General features: G+C 37.5%; 1 protein-coding gene across 2 annotated transcripts in view; it reads right to left on the bottom strand.

The window, feature by feature from the left end:
• LOC128741902 (myophilin) overlaps positions 1-19926 on the bottom strand; it is an 82202-nt gene extending 62276 nt beyond the window's left edge. The window contains exons 1-2 of one of the 2 annotated variants that reach the window (XM_053838011.1): positions 19891-19926; positions 19319-19479 (exon numbers count right to left, since the gene is read on the bottom strand). In XM_053838011.1, the coding sequence (XP_053693986.1) occupies positions 19319-19372 (54 nt within the window). In that variant the 5' untranslated portion in view covers positions 19373-19479; positions 19891-19926. Of the gene's footprint in view, positions 1-19318; positions 19540-19890 lie in introns of those variants that run through there. The other variant, XM_053838012.1, reaches the window with a different exon arrangement.
• Between the last annotated feature and the right edge of the window lie 550 nt (positions 19927-20476).

Genomic DNA, 20476 nt, shown 5'->3' with positions numbered 1-20476 from the left:
AGAAGTAATATCCTCCTGTTGATATCGTATTAGCCGTATAACGAAAAATTACATCAAAACCGCCCTAAAATAACATTTGCACGTAGCTCAGCAACAATGCTTCGTAAGCAACCAAAGTTTACGTTAGATTCAAGCTGTCAAAGTAGTCACCCATCCATGCCAATGTAGAAAATTTACTCGGAATCTGCACCGATAAATCATTGAATCGCACTTTTACCCCTCCTTACTCTATACGTTTTTATTTTTCATGCAAAAATATACGAAAAAAAGACAAAAACTAAAGAAAAATTTTTTGGCCGATTTTCGGAAATTTTACTGTTTGAATTCTCATTTCTATTCGAAGCGTTAGCTCAACTCGTGCACTCATTTTTCGAGTTTTTCAGGCTATAGAGCCCACAGACGATTGTTTTTATAAAAAAAAATTGACTCGTGTCCTACAAATTATTATTTTGTCCCCCGAATTTTCAAGCCAATTTCCAAGGGGGGTGATAAAAACTTTGAAAATGATTTGCAATGGCCTAATGTAACACTGTGAAGCTTAAAACTGAATAAAAATACTGCAATCCAATCAATGATTTACGGGTTTTTCTGCGACACTCCAACCCGAGCTATAGATTGTTCTATGCGTTAAAATTTACTATTACCCAGAAAAGAAAAGAAAAACATGACAAAATGCGAGAGAAACTGCGACATAAAAAGAGAAAAACAGTGGAAAAGAAAAAAACGGAAGAGAAAAAGAGAGTACGCGAGGCAAAAAGGGAGATTGGACAGAAAAAAGAGAGAAGAGAAAAGAAGGCAAACGAGAAAAAAAGAATGAGGAACAATAAAGAAGCCGAGAAAAACGAAAAAGAAAATGAGGACAGTAATTGGACAGAAAATAAGAAAAAACTTGATAGAAAAGCAGAAAAAACAGATTTTACGAGAGCAAAAAAATGGTGAAACAAGAACAGAAAAAGAGGAATAGTACAAGGGCGGGAACGAGATAGAAAGGGGAAAAATGTAGAAAAAATTGAAAACAGAAAAGAAAAACAAAATATGACGGACAGGGAATGAAAACAGTACATAATAAGAGGAACAACGAAACAGACGCAAACGAAAACCTGGATAAAAAAGGAGTGGAAATAAGAAACGAGGAAAACCGTTATCGATAAAAAGACCAAATGAAACAGAAAATAATAATCGGTATTTTTACTGATACAGGAAACGAGAAAACCAGGAAAAAGAGGTCAAACAAGGTATAAAAGGAGAAAGATAGAACACAGTACAGTAAGAAAAGAACAAAAAAAAAAAGAAAATAAAAACAAAAAAGGCAAAACGGGACAGAAAATGATACAAATTGAAAAAAAAAGAAAAACAGGCCAATAAACGAGAGAAAACTGAAACACGAAAAACGGAACCTACAGGGAAAAACAACAGGACTAAAAACGGGACAGGAAAAAAGAGAAACCAGAATGAAAAGGAGGGAAACGGGAAGACAAAAAGAAGGAGAACGGGACAGATAGCAAGAGAAAGGGAAAGGAAATAATAGCGAGGGATTTTTTAAATCTCGGAAACGAGGAAAACGGGAAAAAGAGATCAAACAAGGTATAAAAGGAGAAAGATGGAACACGGCACGTGAACAGGACACAGTAAAAGAAGAATAGAAAAACAAGAAAAATGGAAGATCTAAAGAAAACTAGAAAGACGTAAAGGTAAAGCGGCAGAAAAAGAAAACGAAAAACAGAAGATTAAAATGGAAACCGGAGAGCAAAGGGAAGAAAGGGAGTAAAAACCAGAAACTAGAGACAAAAGAAAAAAGAGGTATCCAAAAAGGGAAAACGGAACAGACAAAGACGGAAAACTAAAAGAAAGGAAAATAAAGAGTTAGCACGAGACAAAAATAAGTAAAAGGAAAGAAATAAGCTGGAAAACAGGAAAGATAATAACAAACAACGAGTAAAAAACAAGAGCCAAAGAGCCTATCCCATCCCATCCCACGAACAAAAACAGAACGATGAAACAGGCAACACGGGACATATAAAAAACAAAAACGATACAGAGAGAAAAAACAACGAAAAGAAAAAGAAGCAAAGTGAGAACGAAAAGGAAGAAAATGGAGAAAAATTAAACAAAAAGTAAAAAATGGACTGTAAAAGAGAAAAAACAAAACTGAACAGAGGTAAAACGTGTGAGAGAATAAAATGAAAAATGTCAATCTTAATTTCGAATTTCGAATTAGTTTGAAGCAAAACCTGAAGTTCAAATTAATCTCAATTCAAGTCTTACATAATGTTCAAAAAAGGGGTCAATCCCGGCGTAGTGGTTAGCATTCACGCCTCTCACGCCGAGGACTTGAGTTCAAATCCCAATCCTGCAGAAGCCACGGATGACCTAAGCTGTTAAAGTGACTATAATCAAAAGAAAACAGTACGGGACAAGCCGTTATGGGGGAAAGAGCGCAAAATCAAATAAAGGAGGTTCATTGGGTCCATACCAAATTTGAACTTTAATTTCAAATCCTCTGCGAGTTCAATTCTAAGTCTAATTCAATTGCAATTTCAAGCAAACTTCAAGTCCAATTTCAAATACAATTCAAGGGATTAGTCCCGGTGTAGCGGTTAGCATTCGCGCGGTCGCGCCTCTCAAACCGAGGACCCGGGTTCAAATCTCAACCCCGCAGAAGTCACGAACGACCTAAGCAGAAGTGACTATAATGTAACAAAAAACACTTCAAATTCTGTTTTAAGTATTTTTTCTGTTTTTAAATTACTCCAAAATAAAAACTACTTTTCAATTCAATTTTAAGTTCAATTGGAAGTAAAGCTTCAAGTCCAAATTTGTCGAAATACAAGTCGAATGTAATGACCTATGTAAAATACGATTTCGAGTCCAATTTCAACTCTAATTTCTAGTCCAATTGTAAGTTCAATTTACAGTTCGATTTCAACTACGATTTTGAATCCCGTTGTACCCGAAGGTCCGAAGTTATCAACGGAGTTATCGCCATCTTACAATTACTTGATTTTTCCAGGCCAAAACATTCTCCTGAAAGATCGGATGCCCTACCTTCTGTTAATATCTGGGCACGCTAGTGTCAGCACGTCAACTAACTACTGTACTGAGTACTGAGATATGCTGACCAGGGCTTCGACCGATCCTTTTTTTCTACCGCAGTCCCACCAACGCGCATTCAAGTTCACACCGTCCGTTTAGTGATGGAATACGAACGCTATGCATAACACAACTGGCAGCTTGCTCAGTCAAACGCCGATGGCACGCAGTAGTATGAACGCATTCTAACGCTTTTTAACATTTTCGTTTCGATCAAGTTGCCTTTACCGTTTGGAGCAGCGAATGACTGCAAAACAGTCAAATGACTGGCAGTCACCACGCTTACGAAAAGCAACCGCACAATCGTATGATTCAATACTACAAAAAACAACCACTACATGTGCATGGAAGAAGTCGGTCGGACTCCGCCCAATACAAACGAATATTTTGCTTGCGTCGGACCGACGTCCGGGTGACAAACTATTACTGTGAGCAGCCAATTTGGAGACAAAAAGAGAAACGAAAAAATACGTCACCGTATGCTTCCAGTCCGTTTGCAGTTTATATTCTCAAAGCGCAAAGCAAAACGGGAGATTGACTGTTTGCTTCTGCAGAGATGCCGCATGAATTGTAAGACGATAGCAGCGCAAGCGGCAAATTGACTGAATTCAAAAAACAGTCAAATGATCGTTCAAAAAGCGGAGTTTGAATGCGGAAAGTTCGCATTCACGGCAGTCACATTCAACTTGCGATCCCTTTTCAAGCCCTGATGCTGACAGAAAACCAAATTACTGGTAGACTGCAGTCAATACTATCTCGTCCTAAACATTTGATTGTACTATCATTTTTCGTTGCCAATCAGCAACAAAGAACCAAGCGCCAAAAATATTATTTTGAGCAATTTAAACCTAAACTTCATGGTCTTACCAACTGCTTACAACTGACCTTACAAAAAAAAAATTATCGTTCACATAACATAAACATGTTTACACAAGCTATAATCGGAGCCAATTATAACCGGTTATAATTGGCGCCGATTATAGCTTGTTTCGATCCGCGGATCACTCAGCTTGGGTAAAGAGGACCCAATGAACCTCCTTCGTTTGATTTTCCGCTCTTTCCCCCATCACGGCTTGTCCCGTTCTGTTTTTTTTTTTGTTTGATTATAGTCACTTTAACAGCTTAGGTCATTCGTGACTTCGGCGGGGTTGGGATTTGAACCCGGGTCCTCGGCGTGAGAGGCGTGAATGCTAACCACTACGCCGGGATTGACCCCCTCCGTTCTGTTTGGATCAACACTTTTTTTTCATTACTTTCTTCTACGAAAAGGACCGTCGATTGTAAAAATCTACCTTTATAAATTATGGAACTGGAGTTATCGACTGTTGATGATTCCAAACTTTATGTTTTCGGAAGGACAGTCATACGGCAAAGCGAAACGACACTTATTTATTCTATGCCCGGCGTTTCGATGTATTTGACATCTTTCTCAAGGAGTTCTACCTTTATAAAAAAATAAAAATAAATACCGAAATAAACAGACAGCAATCAAATAATTTTTTTCGGTGAATTGATTTCATTTGAATGAAGCCAAAAAATTAAATTATCCTAATATGTAGGATACTAAATTGTGCAAAAGCAAATAGGAACAATGTTGCAAAGTACGCACTCGTATGCTTTGATGTTCTCACACGCGCGTTTTCGTTCTAATGAACACACTGGCATGAGTATTTCTTTCTGACTGCCTTTTTTATTTTTCCATACTATGCGACGAGTTTTTGCGAGTGAGTATTAAACTATCGCCACCATCATCGCTCCGGCGCGAACGCTCACGTAGGCCCACACTTGCACCCGCGTGTGAAACGAAAGCGTAAGATGAAGAAGAAAAGAATAAGTAAAGCAAAATCTGCAGCCATACAGCTTCTGGTTTCATGAGCGGGCTGCGCAGAACAACGCTACGAGGCTGAGTGCTCGCGAATGTTTCGGTAGCAGAAAGTATGTACTACAGGAATAGCTGTTGTTTGTCGTACGCTTGTGTCAGTGGAGTAAGCGTTGGATGCTATGCTTCTGACACTCGCTTGCATATGGTGACAGCGTTTGCTTCTCGCTAGATTTGCAACATTGATAAACAATAAGAAAAATCCAAATTATGTTTGTGTGAACTCAGAAATGATTTTTTACATAAAATCTTGAACAAATGAGAACAAAAACATTTTGAATACAAATGAAAAATATTTTTTCAATCCCTCTATTCATTTTTTCAAATGAAAAAAAAACATCGCGTGAATTGGATATGTTTTTATTTGGAAAGTCATTAAATTCATTCCTTCTTCAGAAAATAACAGTTCCCTATTTTGACTATCAAAACAGCACAAAACGTGTTCTTATAAATATCAGAAACCAGATATGTATTTCTAGCATATTAAGACCAGCACACTTTTATTAGAACGGAAAGCAAGCTTGGCAGCAGGAAATGATGTCATTGACGTAGTGATTTTTCCTTCTTGATGATGTCATTCACCGTATGCAGCGAAAATAAAATCCATTTTATGCCGGATGCCCGATTAAATTTTATTGCAAACCGGACGGACATGGCTTGTTATCTCAGAATATTTCTATGTAAAATGAAGAAAACTCTATCACTATATGTGGATAGAAATCAGATGAAACTCCAATCAGAAAACATGTAAGCGAACTTAAATTGTGCGTCACTTTCACCGCTTAGTGTGGGAGGCTTCATTCGTTCAAGATTTCCGGTTGCATTACAACACCACGGTGGAACCCTCGATGTCACATTCAAGCGTAGTCTCTAATCAAACGATAACAGAAAGTGTACAATAGTAAAAAAACACACAGCGCAGAAATAAAAGTAATCCTTTCGTTGATAACTTCGATAAAGCGAATAAGTACTACGATTGCCTCTACATAGATAACCAATCATGGGCGGCTATTAGGTACTACCATTACTACCATAGCGACATGGAATCTTACCACTGTATCAAGGTACTGGCTATCACCCATATTTTATAAGATCACGTCACAAACCACACAGCCAACGTTTACACATTTAACGATCAGTTCAAAACTTTTAACCCTTTAGCGCCCTTTTCTAGTTTTACAAAATAAATAATTTATCACAAAAGACTTGTAAGACCTACATTCAACTTTGACCCACGGGCAAGACGTCGATTTCCAAGGCTGTTTCCGCTGGTTCGTACGGGGACTCTAACGGGTTAACAGCCCGTGCCTAACCAGCAGGCCAGCCAACCAGCGAGCGACGGGCACAAGAGGATAGCCGGCTTCGGTTTTATTTATTAAGATTGAAGAATGCGACGAGGACGCCGAAGACGAAGAAGAAGTGTTCGCAGAAGAAGTTTAAACCGAACAAACCGCACCGCACCGCATCGCATCGCATTGGGAATGGCTGGCTATGGAATGTGCAGATAAAACTTTCCGTATTGAGCACTCTGCTGCGCCGCGCACCACAAGCCCACAAGCCAACCGAGCAGCAGCAGCAGTTCGGTTCGCTGTTCCGTCCGGAGGACGCAAGCAAGCCACGGTCGCGGACAGACGGCGGCGCGAGGGAATCGGTCTTCTGTGTCATAAGGTAATGGAATGAAATGGGCACGAATTAAAGTTCAAAGTCCCGGGGATGAAGGGGCGAAATGGACCGGTGCGGTTTGGTTTTCACTCGTATCGTACAGCCTGAAATGGTTTGATTGTGTAGTTTTATTTTTTGCTAGGTTTGTTTATTTTTGTATTTCGGTTGTTGCTAATCGTTAATCATGTTCAGCCCAAATTCGTTTGATCGGAATTGCTCATCATCATCCATTCGATGTGTATGTACTATTTTAAGTATGATACAAATGCTGAATTGTTTGTATAATTCTTTCAGTACCTGTACCTCGAAACATCTCGAAGGCTTTTAGAACTCACTTATCAGCTATCCATGCAATTGTGGTAGGAAGCTCCGAAAAGCTCTGCTATTATTTTGTTCGCTTAGACTGCCATGAAGAGTTCTAGAGTACGATCAAAAAAGTATTACACCCTATAAACTACAATATACCACTACTGGTTGAAATTTATATTATACAGAATTATATTGAACTGATTTGTATCAAAACTGTTGTTGTTGAGTGAATTTACTTTAGGCTTACAAGAATAATATCTACAGTCCAGAAATAAGCAACAGATGGTGCACCCGATCTTTCAGAAGAATATTTTGGCCTGGCAACGCGGAGTAATCGTAGGATAGTGAATCTATTACCTATTATTAATCACAAAAATACTGGCCGATTAGGCTAGAAACTTCGGACTTACGAGTGCAATTTGATTTAAAACCAAATTAAACTTGGAGCTGGGCTAAAAATTAGAGCTGAAATTAGACTTGAAATTGGACCTGACATTAGACTTGAAATTGGACCTGACATTGGACAATAAATTAGAGTTGAATTTGGGCTAATTAGGGTTTGAAACTTTATTTCAAATTAAACTGGAATTTGGACTTAGAATTCGATTTGACGGTCGGACCTAAAACAGAATTTGAAATTTTTATTTGATTGGGGTTTGAATTTGGATATGAAAATAAAGTTGAAATTGGATATGAAATTGGACTTGAAATGAAACTTGAAATTGGATACAAACTTGGAATTGAAATTGGACGTGTATTGGATTCAAATTGAACTTGATATTAGGACTGAAATAACATTTCAATCAGGCGTGAAATTAGAATTCAAGTTTTACTAGAAATTGGACTTGAAATCAAAGTTCATATTTTACCAAAAAAGTGAACTTAAAACTAAAATTTGTTTATTTATTTATTTATTCTATTAATTAATCTGACAATGTCTACATGAATACTAATAGCTAATTTCAAGCTTCTATTACGCAGTCTTTGTACAAACTTATGCGATGGTTGTCCAAGGTCGAACAGGTCTTCCACAGTCGAAAATGTTCTAATGCAAGCAGTTACAGGCTCGGTACAACCAAAAGCAGTGCGATGAAATGGTGCTTGCAGTAATCCGATCGATCTTAGATTACGCTATGAAGCGCGAAAATCCATAGGTATCAAAAGCTGGGGAGAGTCGATTTCCCCGTTTATGACTTTTGCCACGAACACTGCCTGCTGGATTTTACGTCGGTGTTCAAGTGAATCTGAGTTAAGTAGACGGCAACGATCAAAGTACGGTGGGAGTTCCTCTGCATTACGCCACGGTAGATGTCGCAAAGCCATCCGGATAAATTTACTTTGCACTCTCTTGACACGTAAGTTCCACGATACTTGCTGAGGACACCAAACTAAGCAACTAGGGCGAAGCAACGGTCGAACTAGGGCGCAATATAGCGACTTGAGGCAGTGGGGATCCTTGAAATCCCGACAAATTTTTGAAATAAATTCAAGTTGACGGATTGCTTTCAAGATAATTGATTCGCGGTGTGAACTAAATGTGAGCTTAGTGTCCAATAAAATACCAAGGTCAGTAACATGGTCGACTCTGCGCAATTCAGTTCCATCCATACGATAACTAAAAAGAATCGGAGTTTTTAGGCGGTATAAACTCATCACCTCGCATTTCACAACACTTATTGTAAGTCAGTTTTGTTTACACCATATAACAAATACGTTAGGCAAAACTTGAAGGCGGCGACAATCATCCATTTTTTCAACAGCCAAAAGCAATTCCAAGTCATCACCATATACAAGTCTGCAACCAGCACCCAATAGGAAGGTAATATCGTTGACAAACAGCGGGCCCATATTGCTACCTTGCGGAACTTTAGACATGTTGGCAAACTGCGAAGAAATACAGGATCCCAGCTTGACACGCAGCACCCTTCTGTGCAAATATGAGCTTAGGCATTGAATCATCTGTTGAGATGCCCCTGGTGGGAAAGTTTACGCAATAATATGGCATGGTCAATTTTATCAAAACCAGCTGTCAAGTCCGTATAAATTACATCAACTTGCTTCGTGTTGGCCATTTCCGAAATACAAAACGAAGTAAATTCCATCAAATTCGTGCAAACGGAACGACCAAGCATAGAACCATGCTGTGCTGTGGATATATAGCTCTTAGTGCGGGACAAAATCACTCCACTCACGATTATCTCGAACAGTTTTGACGCAGAATAATTAAGTTAGACTTGAAATTGGGCTTATAATTGAACATGTAATCGAACTTAAAATTGAATTTGACATTGGACTTTAAATTATAGGGTAAAGAACCGGTTTTAAGCAGTCTAAGCGGGTCACTGATTGTTTTACGCTATTACAAGCGATGGGTTGACTAAGTGGGGGATATCAGCATTCCAATCTTCTTGCTATCTTTAGTTCTTCAAGCTGTTACCATTGGAAGACACTATTGTTGAGCTAAACTTTTGATTTTTCGCTTTAAAATTTGGAGCGGTGGAACTAATTTTGATCAGACCGAACATATTTTCACCCTCAAGGTGCTTTTTAAGCAATCCTGAAATCTGAATTTTATTACGTCCCCATAAAAAATCCCTCGAACTTTTCCCCTATTCAGTAAGTTCGCGTTCCTATCTGCGACCTACTAATCGGCATCTGATGCGTAATCGGCATAGCGTATCGGCATAGATGCGTAAAATGCCATCTGTCTAAATTGTTTATCGGGGCATACACTCACCGCACCGTTCGGCAAACGGTATTCATCTTCTCTTTTATTCTCTAGTGTTCTTATGGGAAACTGCGAGTTCGACGTCTCACTCGCTGTTCATAAGGATGGTGGGAGAACAAATGAGATAAACATAGCAGTACGCACGGTCCCACTCAGAACAATGTTGTCAAAGCAAATAACATTGAAGAACATCGTTGCTTCATTAAATCACTCAGAAAATCTTCGAAAATTATTGAAAAAGCTGTCTTTTCTGTTATTTTTAATAAAGAAAAATTAATTATGAACATACATTTCTCTTGAAAGTATTGAACCACGTTTCCACCATTGGAGCTTTCAGTTAATTTCAAACCAAATTTCAAAATTCTTATTTCCAGAACCGAAACAGTGTTTTGGCAACACGATATTTCATCAGTTATGCTGCAGCTGCTGCTACTGGTGAACAGGTTCCGTCAATTCAGAATTTGTTTTCAGTTTTGTTAGAAAATAATAAAACTTTCGGCTAGTGACAAAGCCTTAGATAATAGAAAAAAAGAGAGTGAATAATATGGTATGTGACAATTGAGTGCTTGACTTTTAGAGTGGTTGTAATCAGTGCTGAAAAATGTGATGGATTCGTTAGTAGCGAGGTGGCGATTGTCTTCAGCAGCTGAAAAATGTACGTTTTTGGACAACAATATTTAATTCATCATATTTCTTGTCGGAAACCCAGTAAATTGTGTTTGTGTGAATCAAATGTATGGTTAAGTGATTTGTGAACATGATCCTATCAAAAGATTTTGAAAATATGAATAATAAAGTGCATTTTCGTCTCATTTATTTTCAACTGATTAAAATAGGTGACACTGCTTAACTCGTTCCTTACCCTATTTGAATTTGGACCTGGATACGCCATTAGACACGAAGTTTCATTTGAAATTAGAATTGTCATACATATTTCGTCTTACTCCCTTACATGTTTTTCAACTTTTTGTTTAATTTTTTTTGCTATATTTCTGTAGCGTTTTCTTGGTTACTGCTCTTCTCTTCTTTGTCTTCCCGTTCTTCCTCCTTTTCTCTTTTTTATTTCCTGATCCGTATTTTCTGATTCATAGTTCCATTTCACTTTATCTTCTCTCATTTTCTCTTATTTTCAGTTCTCTTTTTCCTCTTGTTTTCACTGTTTTTTGCAATTTTCTTTCCTGTTTTTCATCTTCTCCCTTTTCTTTTTCCTTTTGTCGTTTTCGGGTTTTGTGTTTTACTAACTCTTTTAATCTCCTTTCATTCTCATTTTACGTCTTCTTTTTCTTATCACATTTATTCTACTTTTGGCTCCATTTGTTCCCTGTCCTCTCCAGTTTAGCTTTTTCTTTGGTCCGTTTTTCCTGTTTTTCTTTCCTACTTTTTCTGTCCCATTTTCCTATCTTATTCATATTTTGTCCCGTCTTTCTACTTATATATCCTGTTTCCTCTTTTTCTCGTTTTCTGCGTTTTCCCCCTCAATTTATTTTTCTCTTACTGTTCCTCTTATCCCATTTGATCTCTCTTGTTTTCTGTTTCGTTTTCCCTTTCTTGTCTCGTTCTCCTTCTTTTTTATCCGGATTTTTCCAGCTTTACTGTCACGGTGTTTTTCTTCGTTTGTTTCGTGTTTCCTCTGTTTGTCTCGTTTTTACTCCTATACTCTCTCACTTCTTCTCGTTTGCGTCCGCGGTTTCCTGTTTCTGTTCTTTTTCTGTCTCGTTTTACAGCCGTTTCAGTCCTTTTCTCTTGTTTGTTTGTTTGTTTATTTATTAGAGACACTTTACACCTTTCGGTGCATTCGTGTCTGCCTTTTTCTCTTGTTTTTCTCTTTTCTGATCCTTTTTGTCTTTTTTTCGTTTTTCCTTTTATTCAGGTTTGTTTTTCTTCTTTTGCCCTCTTGTATTCCTTCCCTATTTTGTTATTTTCATTCTTCATGTTAGTATGTACTGCTTTTCATTGTTGTCACGTTTTATTTATCGTTTTAACCCGTTTATCTTCTGTTTTCATTTTTTTCTCTCCATTTTCCTTTTTTTCTGTTTCTCAATTTATTTGCTCTTTTTTTCTCTTTTTCTTTTCCGCCATTAGTATATATTTATATTCCGCTTTTTCTAATTTTCTGTTCAATTTACCCTTTTCACATCACGTTTTCCTCGTTTTCTTCGTCATGTTTCCCCTTTTTCTTTCATTCTTCTTCTGTTCTCTTCCGTTCTTTCTCTTTTTCTGTCCAGACTCGTCTTTTCTTTTTTCTCCCGTTTTCTTCTTTTTCATTCTTTTATCTTTTTACGACCCGTGCTTACTCCCATTTTGTCTCGAGTTTTCTTTTGTTTTTCTTTTTTTTTCATACTAGTTTTTCCTCTTGTCGTATCCCGTTTGTTTAGTTCTTGTCAGTCTCCTGTTTCGTTTTCCAAAAGCAGTCGACTTTTCTTTGAAGTTTTCCGCCATCAATTAGCTCAAAATTGGATTTAAAGTTGGAATTTGGAAATACAGTAGAGATTTCTATAACGCGGATTTTTAGAACGCGGATTTCTATAGCGCGGGTACCATGATATTTCTATAACGCGGTTTTCCGCGTATAACAAATACACGTAGCATATGGATATTGAGTTAATTGAGGATAAACTCGAATTTTGAGCGTTTTTGAACAGATATGACCATGGCGTCTTTTAAGAAGTTGTAGGGCATATAACAGTTGACTCTCTAAGTGATATACGGAAACCACAAAGTAACGGGTTGGCCTGCTGGAGATTCCGGAATATCCGTTGAAATTATCGTATTGGTAAAGTTGGTTAAAATTGGTAAAATATTTTTGAAGTAACTAAAGTCGGGTAATTGATACGAATTAAAAAAACAAAGTAATAAATAAGCGACCTTAGAAAGCCATAAGGTGGTCCTCCGAAAAATTCAGAACATATCGTGAATATTTCGAGTGTAATTTGACTACACTAGAAGTATATTTCGACTATTGGTGACTCAATTTGGCCATTGGATGGTTTACCGGGAGGAAATTCAAAGCTTACCTGAAATTGGTCACTGGAAATGCAATTTTTTTTAATTTGTAACAGATCAAAATGAAATGGAATATCAGCAATCCTCAACTAAATGGCCGCTCACGACACGACTCGACATAGCCGCCAAAATGTTCACTGGAAAATTAGGATTTGCCGTCAAAGTGAACAATAAGTGAAAATTCATGTTGAAGTCCGCGCTACAATTTGAAAAAGATTTGATATAAAATGTTCGCTGACAAATAAACGAGGTTATTTCGTAAGTTTGTTGAAATTACCAATTTTGCTAGTGTAATTTGATAGATGTGGTATAGTAAACTGAACTTCCGGTAACATTTACTATACTTACAAATCTAATAGCAAATATATCAACTTTTGTATAAGCTCTTCACCAAGTATTGTGTACTTCTGGGAAAATTTTAACAGAAATCTAACCATCGTAGTTAGCCATGGCCATTCCGAAATCCGCGTTGACAGTATCTAATATTTTTATGGGTTTTGCCTGAGAAAAAGTGAGAGAGAAGTGTTATTGCTTTTGTTTTCTTCTTTTCCTGGACAATTCAGAATGGGGCTTCTTGTAAGAGCGAACAGGCTACGAAAACTTTGTTGCTTTCGTCAACGCTATAAGCAGTTCGATGCCCTTGATCATCAAATTTAATCATTTAATGTCGGATCTTTTAATGCATTTCATAATGGCCAGGTTTAGTCATAAACCGCTGAATTTATATTCCCATTTCATATTGTTCAATTCGAGGTTGGATAAACATAATTCCGAACTCAAAGAACAATTTTCGCTCGTTGACCACTTTTACGGATGTTCCGTATTTGTCGGAGAATCGCATGTTGGCTTTTCAATAGCACGTATTGTTTACTTTACTTATATTACGCCAAATAATAAGCCATAGGGACTTTAAAAAGAATTTTGAAGCTATGAGAAGACTTCAAAGAAATGAAAATTTACCGGATGTTCCGGAAGCTCTGGAAGACCAAGAGGCGATTTTTTCTGTCTCACCAAGCATCTGTAAGATGGAAAAATATATACTTGACATCTTTCCCAAAGGAACCATGGTCGTGTTGATTCGAAATTTCGTAAAATTCAGGTATAGCCCCAATTAACTCAATTTCCATATGCTACGTGTACTTGTATAACGCGCTTCTTATAACGCGGTCCCAATTACCCGCGTTATACAAATATCGACTGTACATATAAAAAAGCAAAGCTTTGGGCTTAAACATCTTTAAAGACTTGAGCATTCTTTATCGAAAGACACAGCCGGCTGTTAAAGTAAAGCACAATTTTGGGGTTCGTTCACGATCCTACTGTTACATAGAGCTACGGTACTGTGACTTTCGAACATACGACGACAGGCTTGTTTGACAAGTATCGTACCTCGAAGGTAACTGGGAGGTCCCGGAAATGAATATAAACTACCCATTGTAATCGACCACCTCCGATTTCAACCAAATTTGGTATAATCACTCATTCCGACCCCAAATTCAATTTCTCAAAGTTTTGTACGGATTGATCAATCCCCCTTGCAGTGCCGCTTCTCTATTTTTCTCAGATTTTAGTAAAAAGCTCAATTTTCACTGCATATCACTGCAAGGGGGTTGATCAATCTGTACAAAACTATGGGAAATTGAATATGGGGTTGAAATGAGCAATTATACCAAATTTGGTTGAAGTCGGAGGTGGTCGATTACAACGGGTAAGATCACTTGAGAGGAAATGATCCCTACGTAAACTTAAAAATTGAATTTTTCAAAAAACCCAAGATAGAATATTTTAAGACCTTTTTTAAATTAATCGTTTTGACCAATACTAACACCCTGTGAAGAGAAATCTGAGGTGCATGAAAGTTAAATAATAAGTGCCTTCGGACATAGCGTGAGGAGTCTCCCAGGCACTTTTAAAATCGCTAATTGTATTCTCATCTAAGATCTGTGAGAATAGGGCCCTTTTAAAACTGAACAAAGCTAGCGATTGCAAAAATTGGAGTGATTACAAACGACATCTGGCGATAGTCGGGAGGCTACGATGGGTCGGCAATGTCGCAAGGATGACGGATGACTGTGCACCGAAATCTGTTCTTTTCAAAAAAACCGCCGATACCATGAATAGAGAGGCCCAACGACCAGGTTGAAGCCGACTTCGAGAAGCTCAATGAATTGGTGACAAGTAGCCTAGGACCAAGTACAGTGGAGATAAGTTTTTGATACAATACGACCCTCCGGTTGTATGCTGCTAGAGGAGAAGCTTGCAAAATTCAACTTTAAGATGCACAGAATATTCAATGTACTGTTCACCATGCGAAAACGAACCTGCCAGACGCTGAAAATACTTTCTCAGCATGTATCGCTGAAGGACAGGCTGTACTCAGGGTACCGAAAAGCATACTTGTTCTTCAATCCTTGAGTTACATCGAAGCGAATTAATTCTGCAGAGTGTTTTGGTGTACAGGTATAATCGAACTCCTTAAAGCTTGAACAGCTATAGGCGACTGAAGTCCGTTCTAATTTTTCCTTCATGGTCAGCTAACCATATTCATTCCAAAAACTAACGCTCAACAATTTCCTCAATCTCGTTACTGGTGTTAAATCGTTGTAGTAACTCATCCGCTAGCTTTATCAAAATATAGCGCGTAGGTTTAGAAATTATTTTAAAATTGTTATCTTTGATTTTACGGCCGAATGTTAGAAAACATGCATAATTGATCAGTACCGAAAGTACCGGTTTTCTCTTGCGCCAGTACCGGTATTTCGGTACTGGAAAATCAGACGGTAGTACCGGTATTCCCGGTTCCGGTACTCCCGGTATCCCAACCCTAAACACAATACGCATATGAATAGTGTGTGCAAATTTTTTTGCGTGCACATAAATGACAACTGTTTGACACATAAAAATCATTTACTGGGCACATTGCAAAAATCTATATGTGGGACACATAGAAACTATACGAAAAGTGATACGTGATTTCTTTCTAGGGTATGTTGCTGCTTCGTCGTAATTGCCTATTCCCGTCCTATCCAACACAAATTATTAAAAATATCAGCATTTTTATGACACACAATGCAAAACTAGTTATTCTCTAATGTTTTAGTTTGTTGTCTATCATACGCAATCAATCAAAGCGAGCTGAGATCTATTTAAATGCTTTTTATCATTAAAGAAGTCCTACCAGCCAAATTTCCCACGTTTTTTCGTGTGACGAAGAAGAAAATGTCGACTCATCGTTTTAATTTCCGTCATTCATAAATGAAAATGACTCACGCAAGGCATTGCCGTTATACTACAGCCAGGAAAACTTGTCTGACCTGCAGAAATTTTGCAGAATAACATTTGTCATGCCGTCCTACACAAATACATGCGCATTAGATTCGTAAACATTGTTGTGATTTTTAGTTCGGACGATGAAAAACGACGGATGGACGGATTTTAAAATAGTACGACGAATTTAAGAAATAAAGTCAGTTGCGTAATTTCAATAATATGCTTTAATAATCGCTTTTCAGTGATATCAAAGTTCACAGATCGGAAGGTAAGTGTGTTTTAGTAAAATCAGCACAAGAACTTTTGGAGTATTCATTAAATTCATCCAACAAAGGATGAAAATTAGAATGGTTTAATTACTAGGACGGGAATTAGAAATAAACCCTATATCCACTTTTTACGTCCGAAATTTGAATTAACGTCTTCTCGTATTACGTCCAAAACTTGCGTCCGTCCTCTTTTAATGACCGATTTTTTTGATTTCCCCACAATAGAGAACTTAAAACGAGATTTGAGTGTACACGACGTGTAGCCCAGAATGTGTTTTTTTTGTGCAAAACAAACAGAAGCTTTCGTTCTTTACTAAATGCTTGATCGAAATGTTCATGTTTAGAAATCAATTTCTAACAACTCATAATTAGAAATAACTTGGTGAATGACCAATTGGTTAAAATCACATTAAAAATAAAAAAAAATTGCTAGAAATAATTAGACAAAGCAATCGATAGTTTTCGTAAAACGATTTTTCATGGAACGTAATACACCTTTTTTAAAAATAATTTTTAAAAATGACTGACCATAAGTTCCGAATTTTGCAGGACTGCCCTGGATTTTGGTCACAGATGACCAAGTGTCTTGCGAAAGCTACAGGTGAGATAGCTTATTTGTTGTAAATTTCGAAGAACTTTTCACGTTCTCTATGCAGCTGAAAAATTTAACCAATTTGGCAGATAAGCCGTTCAATATGTCCCGCATGCATGCAGAATCAATCTAGTCGCCTAAATCAGGATGATTATGGTATTCGCCAGAATGTTTTTGTTTACATGTTTAGTTCCTGTGGAATACTTTTATATAGGGGTTTGTTTATGTTGTTTCCATTTGATACAATTCGTCACATATCTAAATATGTGGCAGCTAGTGTTATTTATTGTTTATCCAAAATGTTTGTGCGATTAAAATCAAAACTAAGATTTAGTGTTAATCGTAGATCCCTCAGCACTGTCACTTCTTTTCCTTCATTGTGATCTGGAAATCTGCTGACAGCGTTGGTACGGTGTGATCCAGATCCAGTTTCTCCAGTACTGTATTGTAATGTTTTGCGTTCACTTGTAAGCTTGTTTTCAATTTGTGAGCTGTTTATTTTACGTAACAAGCATTGCAGCCTTTTTAATTACGTTGCTGTGGTAATTATCGAGGATAAGATGTTTTATGTTCGAGAACAATTCTCTGTTTGTATTATACTAAATTTATGTTAGCTATTAGAATTTATTTAGTCGGTCGGCCATGAATACAAATGAATCGAAGGCAAGTTTTCAGGTGATTATCTTAGAAAGTATGGTGGGGATTAGCTCTGACTTAAGAGACTGTATCATTACTCAAATCGAAATGATTCAAGAATCGATTTGTTAAGGACTTAATCTACTATTTCAAGGTCAAAGACTAAAAACACGAGTTTGGTTAACTTAACCATGCTTTAATTACTAAGCACCAGTTCTAAGGAACAACATATCAAGGAACGGTAAACGTTGATTGATTAGTTTCGAAATCGTAGTGAACTCTATACTGTATACTAGATGGCTATAAAAAATATAAAGAATTGAGTCTTGTCTGACTTTTCATAACTGACTCTGCTGTATTGTTGGAGACAACAGATTTCCGGGCGTAATAGAGGACCGTTTTGACGAAAAAAATCCTACGCTATATGCGTATCAAAATTCAATCATTACAGAATTAATAAACTTTTTAGTTTTCGGTTCTGTCTGCCCTAAATCACCTTGAATTTGGGATGGTCCGATCACTTAGACTCAATTCATTGATTCATTTGACAGTATCGTCTCAGCCGAGCAAAATTTGACAGTTATATATGGAACTTTTTTAGAACTAGTTATTATCTACAATTTTGCTGAATAAAGTTTTGCTGTATCTTTTGTAGTTACGGAGTTACAATGCTAGTGCCTCGTTAATAATAACTAAATGAACGTTCACTTACTAATGAGGTTCTAGCACTGTAGCTTCGTTGTTCGCGTCAGTTTCAGTTCCATAGATTTATATTATTCGGAATACCCTTATTCAATTTGATTTTTTTGATGACAACACTAGACTGGATCCTCGAAGTATAACTATCGCAGGTTGGTTTAATACAATCGCAGTAAATTGCTCCAACTCTTCGAAGGGATTCACTATTTCGGTTTGATTTTATAAGAAAAAAAGCACTTGCAAAATTTCCTCAGCCTGAAGGGAAGATTGCAGAGCTTTGAAGGCCACCGTGGCTTGCTGAATGTGGAACGTGGTGCTCTTAACCTTCATGGAACTAGGTCACTAGGCTCGTCTCGTTAAGCTTGTCATTAAATATGCGTAAAATTATTTCTACGCGTGTTTATGCGTATTATTTTTTAAATTTTGTTTCAACTAGTTTCATAATTTTAACAATTCAAAAAAATTGCGGTATTTAATTGAGTATGTGACAGGTAGATGTAGAATATCGCATTTGTCGATTAGTCTTAATTATTAGACCTTAACACCTGTTTTCGAAGCCGAGTTCGGGATGATGTCAGCTTGTGAACAATCTTCCTCTGAAGAACATACACCTGAACACACCTTTAACGATGCAACTGGAGAAAGCTCAGGTGTGCAATTCTTCCATTTATCTCTTGCTACTTCACGTCCCCTTTATTATTTAATAGGCACCTATTATCAGTCCTATTGCTGAGAGTAGAACAATACTGGCATGTGAAAGTGGAAAATAAGCAGTGTTATCAGATTTATGCACATGAATATAAAAAATATCACATCGCAAGTCGAGATAACAAGAAAATTATGTGCAAAACAGAGGAGTTGTCACTATAAATCAACAATAATGATCACAGTGACATGTTGTTCCAAACCAGTTAAAAATGCTAATGTCAATCAAAGTTTAAGCTTATACGGATGTTTGTTTAATTACGTAACATGCATTGTAATTAGCACATGCTCCATGAAACCCAATGAAAAGGACTTTTTTCAAAAATCATCGGTTCCACCTTCACGTCCGGGTCAACCCCACACTCCCGCTCGAAATGCGGCCACAGGCCACAGATCCGCCGTTAAACATAATCGAAAAGGTGATGATATCACCTGGTGCTGGCTGGTCATACTGCTGGTGCTTCACCCTCACTTACCTTTCTCTGGGCTTCGGCAGCGAATCCGGATTTTGGGGCACGGTTGGTCGACATGTTGACTTATTATTGGTTGGTTGTAATCGGGGATAACTCGGCACACTGATTGCGGTTGATTCGCGCGGCTGGGGAGAGCTTTACGCTAGCGTATTTTCAACGGCGAACTTCCGAAAGGGAGAAGCAACAAAACAGAACATTTTACCAAAAGTACAAAGAGAGATTGAAACAAATTAATTCCACAAAACTGTACAAAAGTAAAGCAGACATGCGGGCAGATGGAGACAGACAAACCCTTGCATAAGCAGAAATTGTGTCAACAAGTAAAACAATACGACTGACTGACTTGACTAGGGAGGAATGGAATGAATACTCGAATTGATTGAACGGTGGTGCACCACCGCAAAGAAGAGGAAGTCAAAGGGTTGTCGGCCTGAATCTGCCCAGGAATGCGAAATTTCGCGGTTCGTTATCGATGTCGTTGTTCGATTGACAGAACAGGAAAAAACACTTTCGGAAGGTGATGTATAATAGTAAACACTGCACAAAAACAGACCAGCAGAGATAAGAACACTTACAGCTTTACGTCTGAACGCGAGCACGGCACTAGAAGAACTAAATGCGAGAGAGCAAGGAAACTGCGCGGTTGTGAATTGAGTATACATGTGATCAGCAGTGGTTCCAGCTTCATGGATTAATATAAATTTTTGTCCAGTTTCCTAAATTTGTTTCCACGCAATTTAGGCAATAGTTCATAATCAATGTTCTGTGATAGGTTAAGCAAGCAAACCTATCAAGAAGTAATGAAATACTTACGAAATCTACTTTAACGAGAGCCTAGATAACGCCTTTATTTGCTTACGAGTTGTTATGACAGATTTATAAAAAGATTAAAAAGATATTAAATCAATTCTGCTGGTCAATCTTCGATGATGCCTTAAAACACGCATTTATGTTAGTCAAGTTTGACATCACTGCACGGTGAGCGGGAAAAAAGCTCTGTGTAAAGCTTTCTTACAGAAAGCACACCAATAGAAAAACAGTGAAAAAAGGCAATGAATGGTGAAGGTGAAGAGAGCGAAAGATTTGAATTTACAACACAGTGAGTGCAACGAAGCTCACTGAGAAATATGAGACGTGATATCTTATGAACTGGAATAGGGT

This window comes from Sabethes cyaneus, chromosome 3 (genome assembly GCF_943734655.1).
Source record: "Sabethes cyaneus chromosome 3, idSabCyanKW18_F2, whole genome shotgun sequence".
In the NCBI taxonomy this organism is placed as follows: domain Eukaryota; kingdom Metazoa; phylum Arthropoda; class Insecta; order Diptera; family Culicidae; genus Sabethes; species Sabethes cyaneus.
This window is presented reverse-complemented; position numbering and strand designations above follow the sequence as displayed.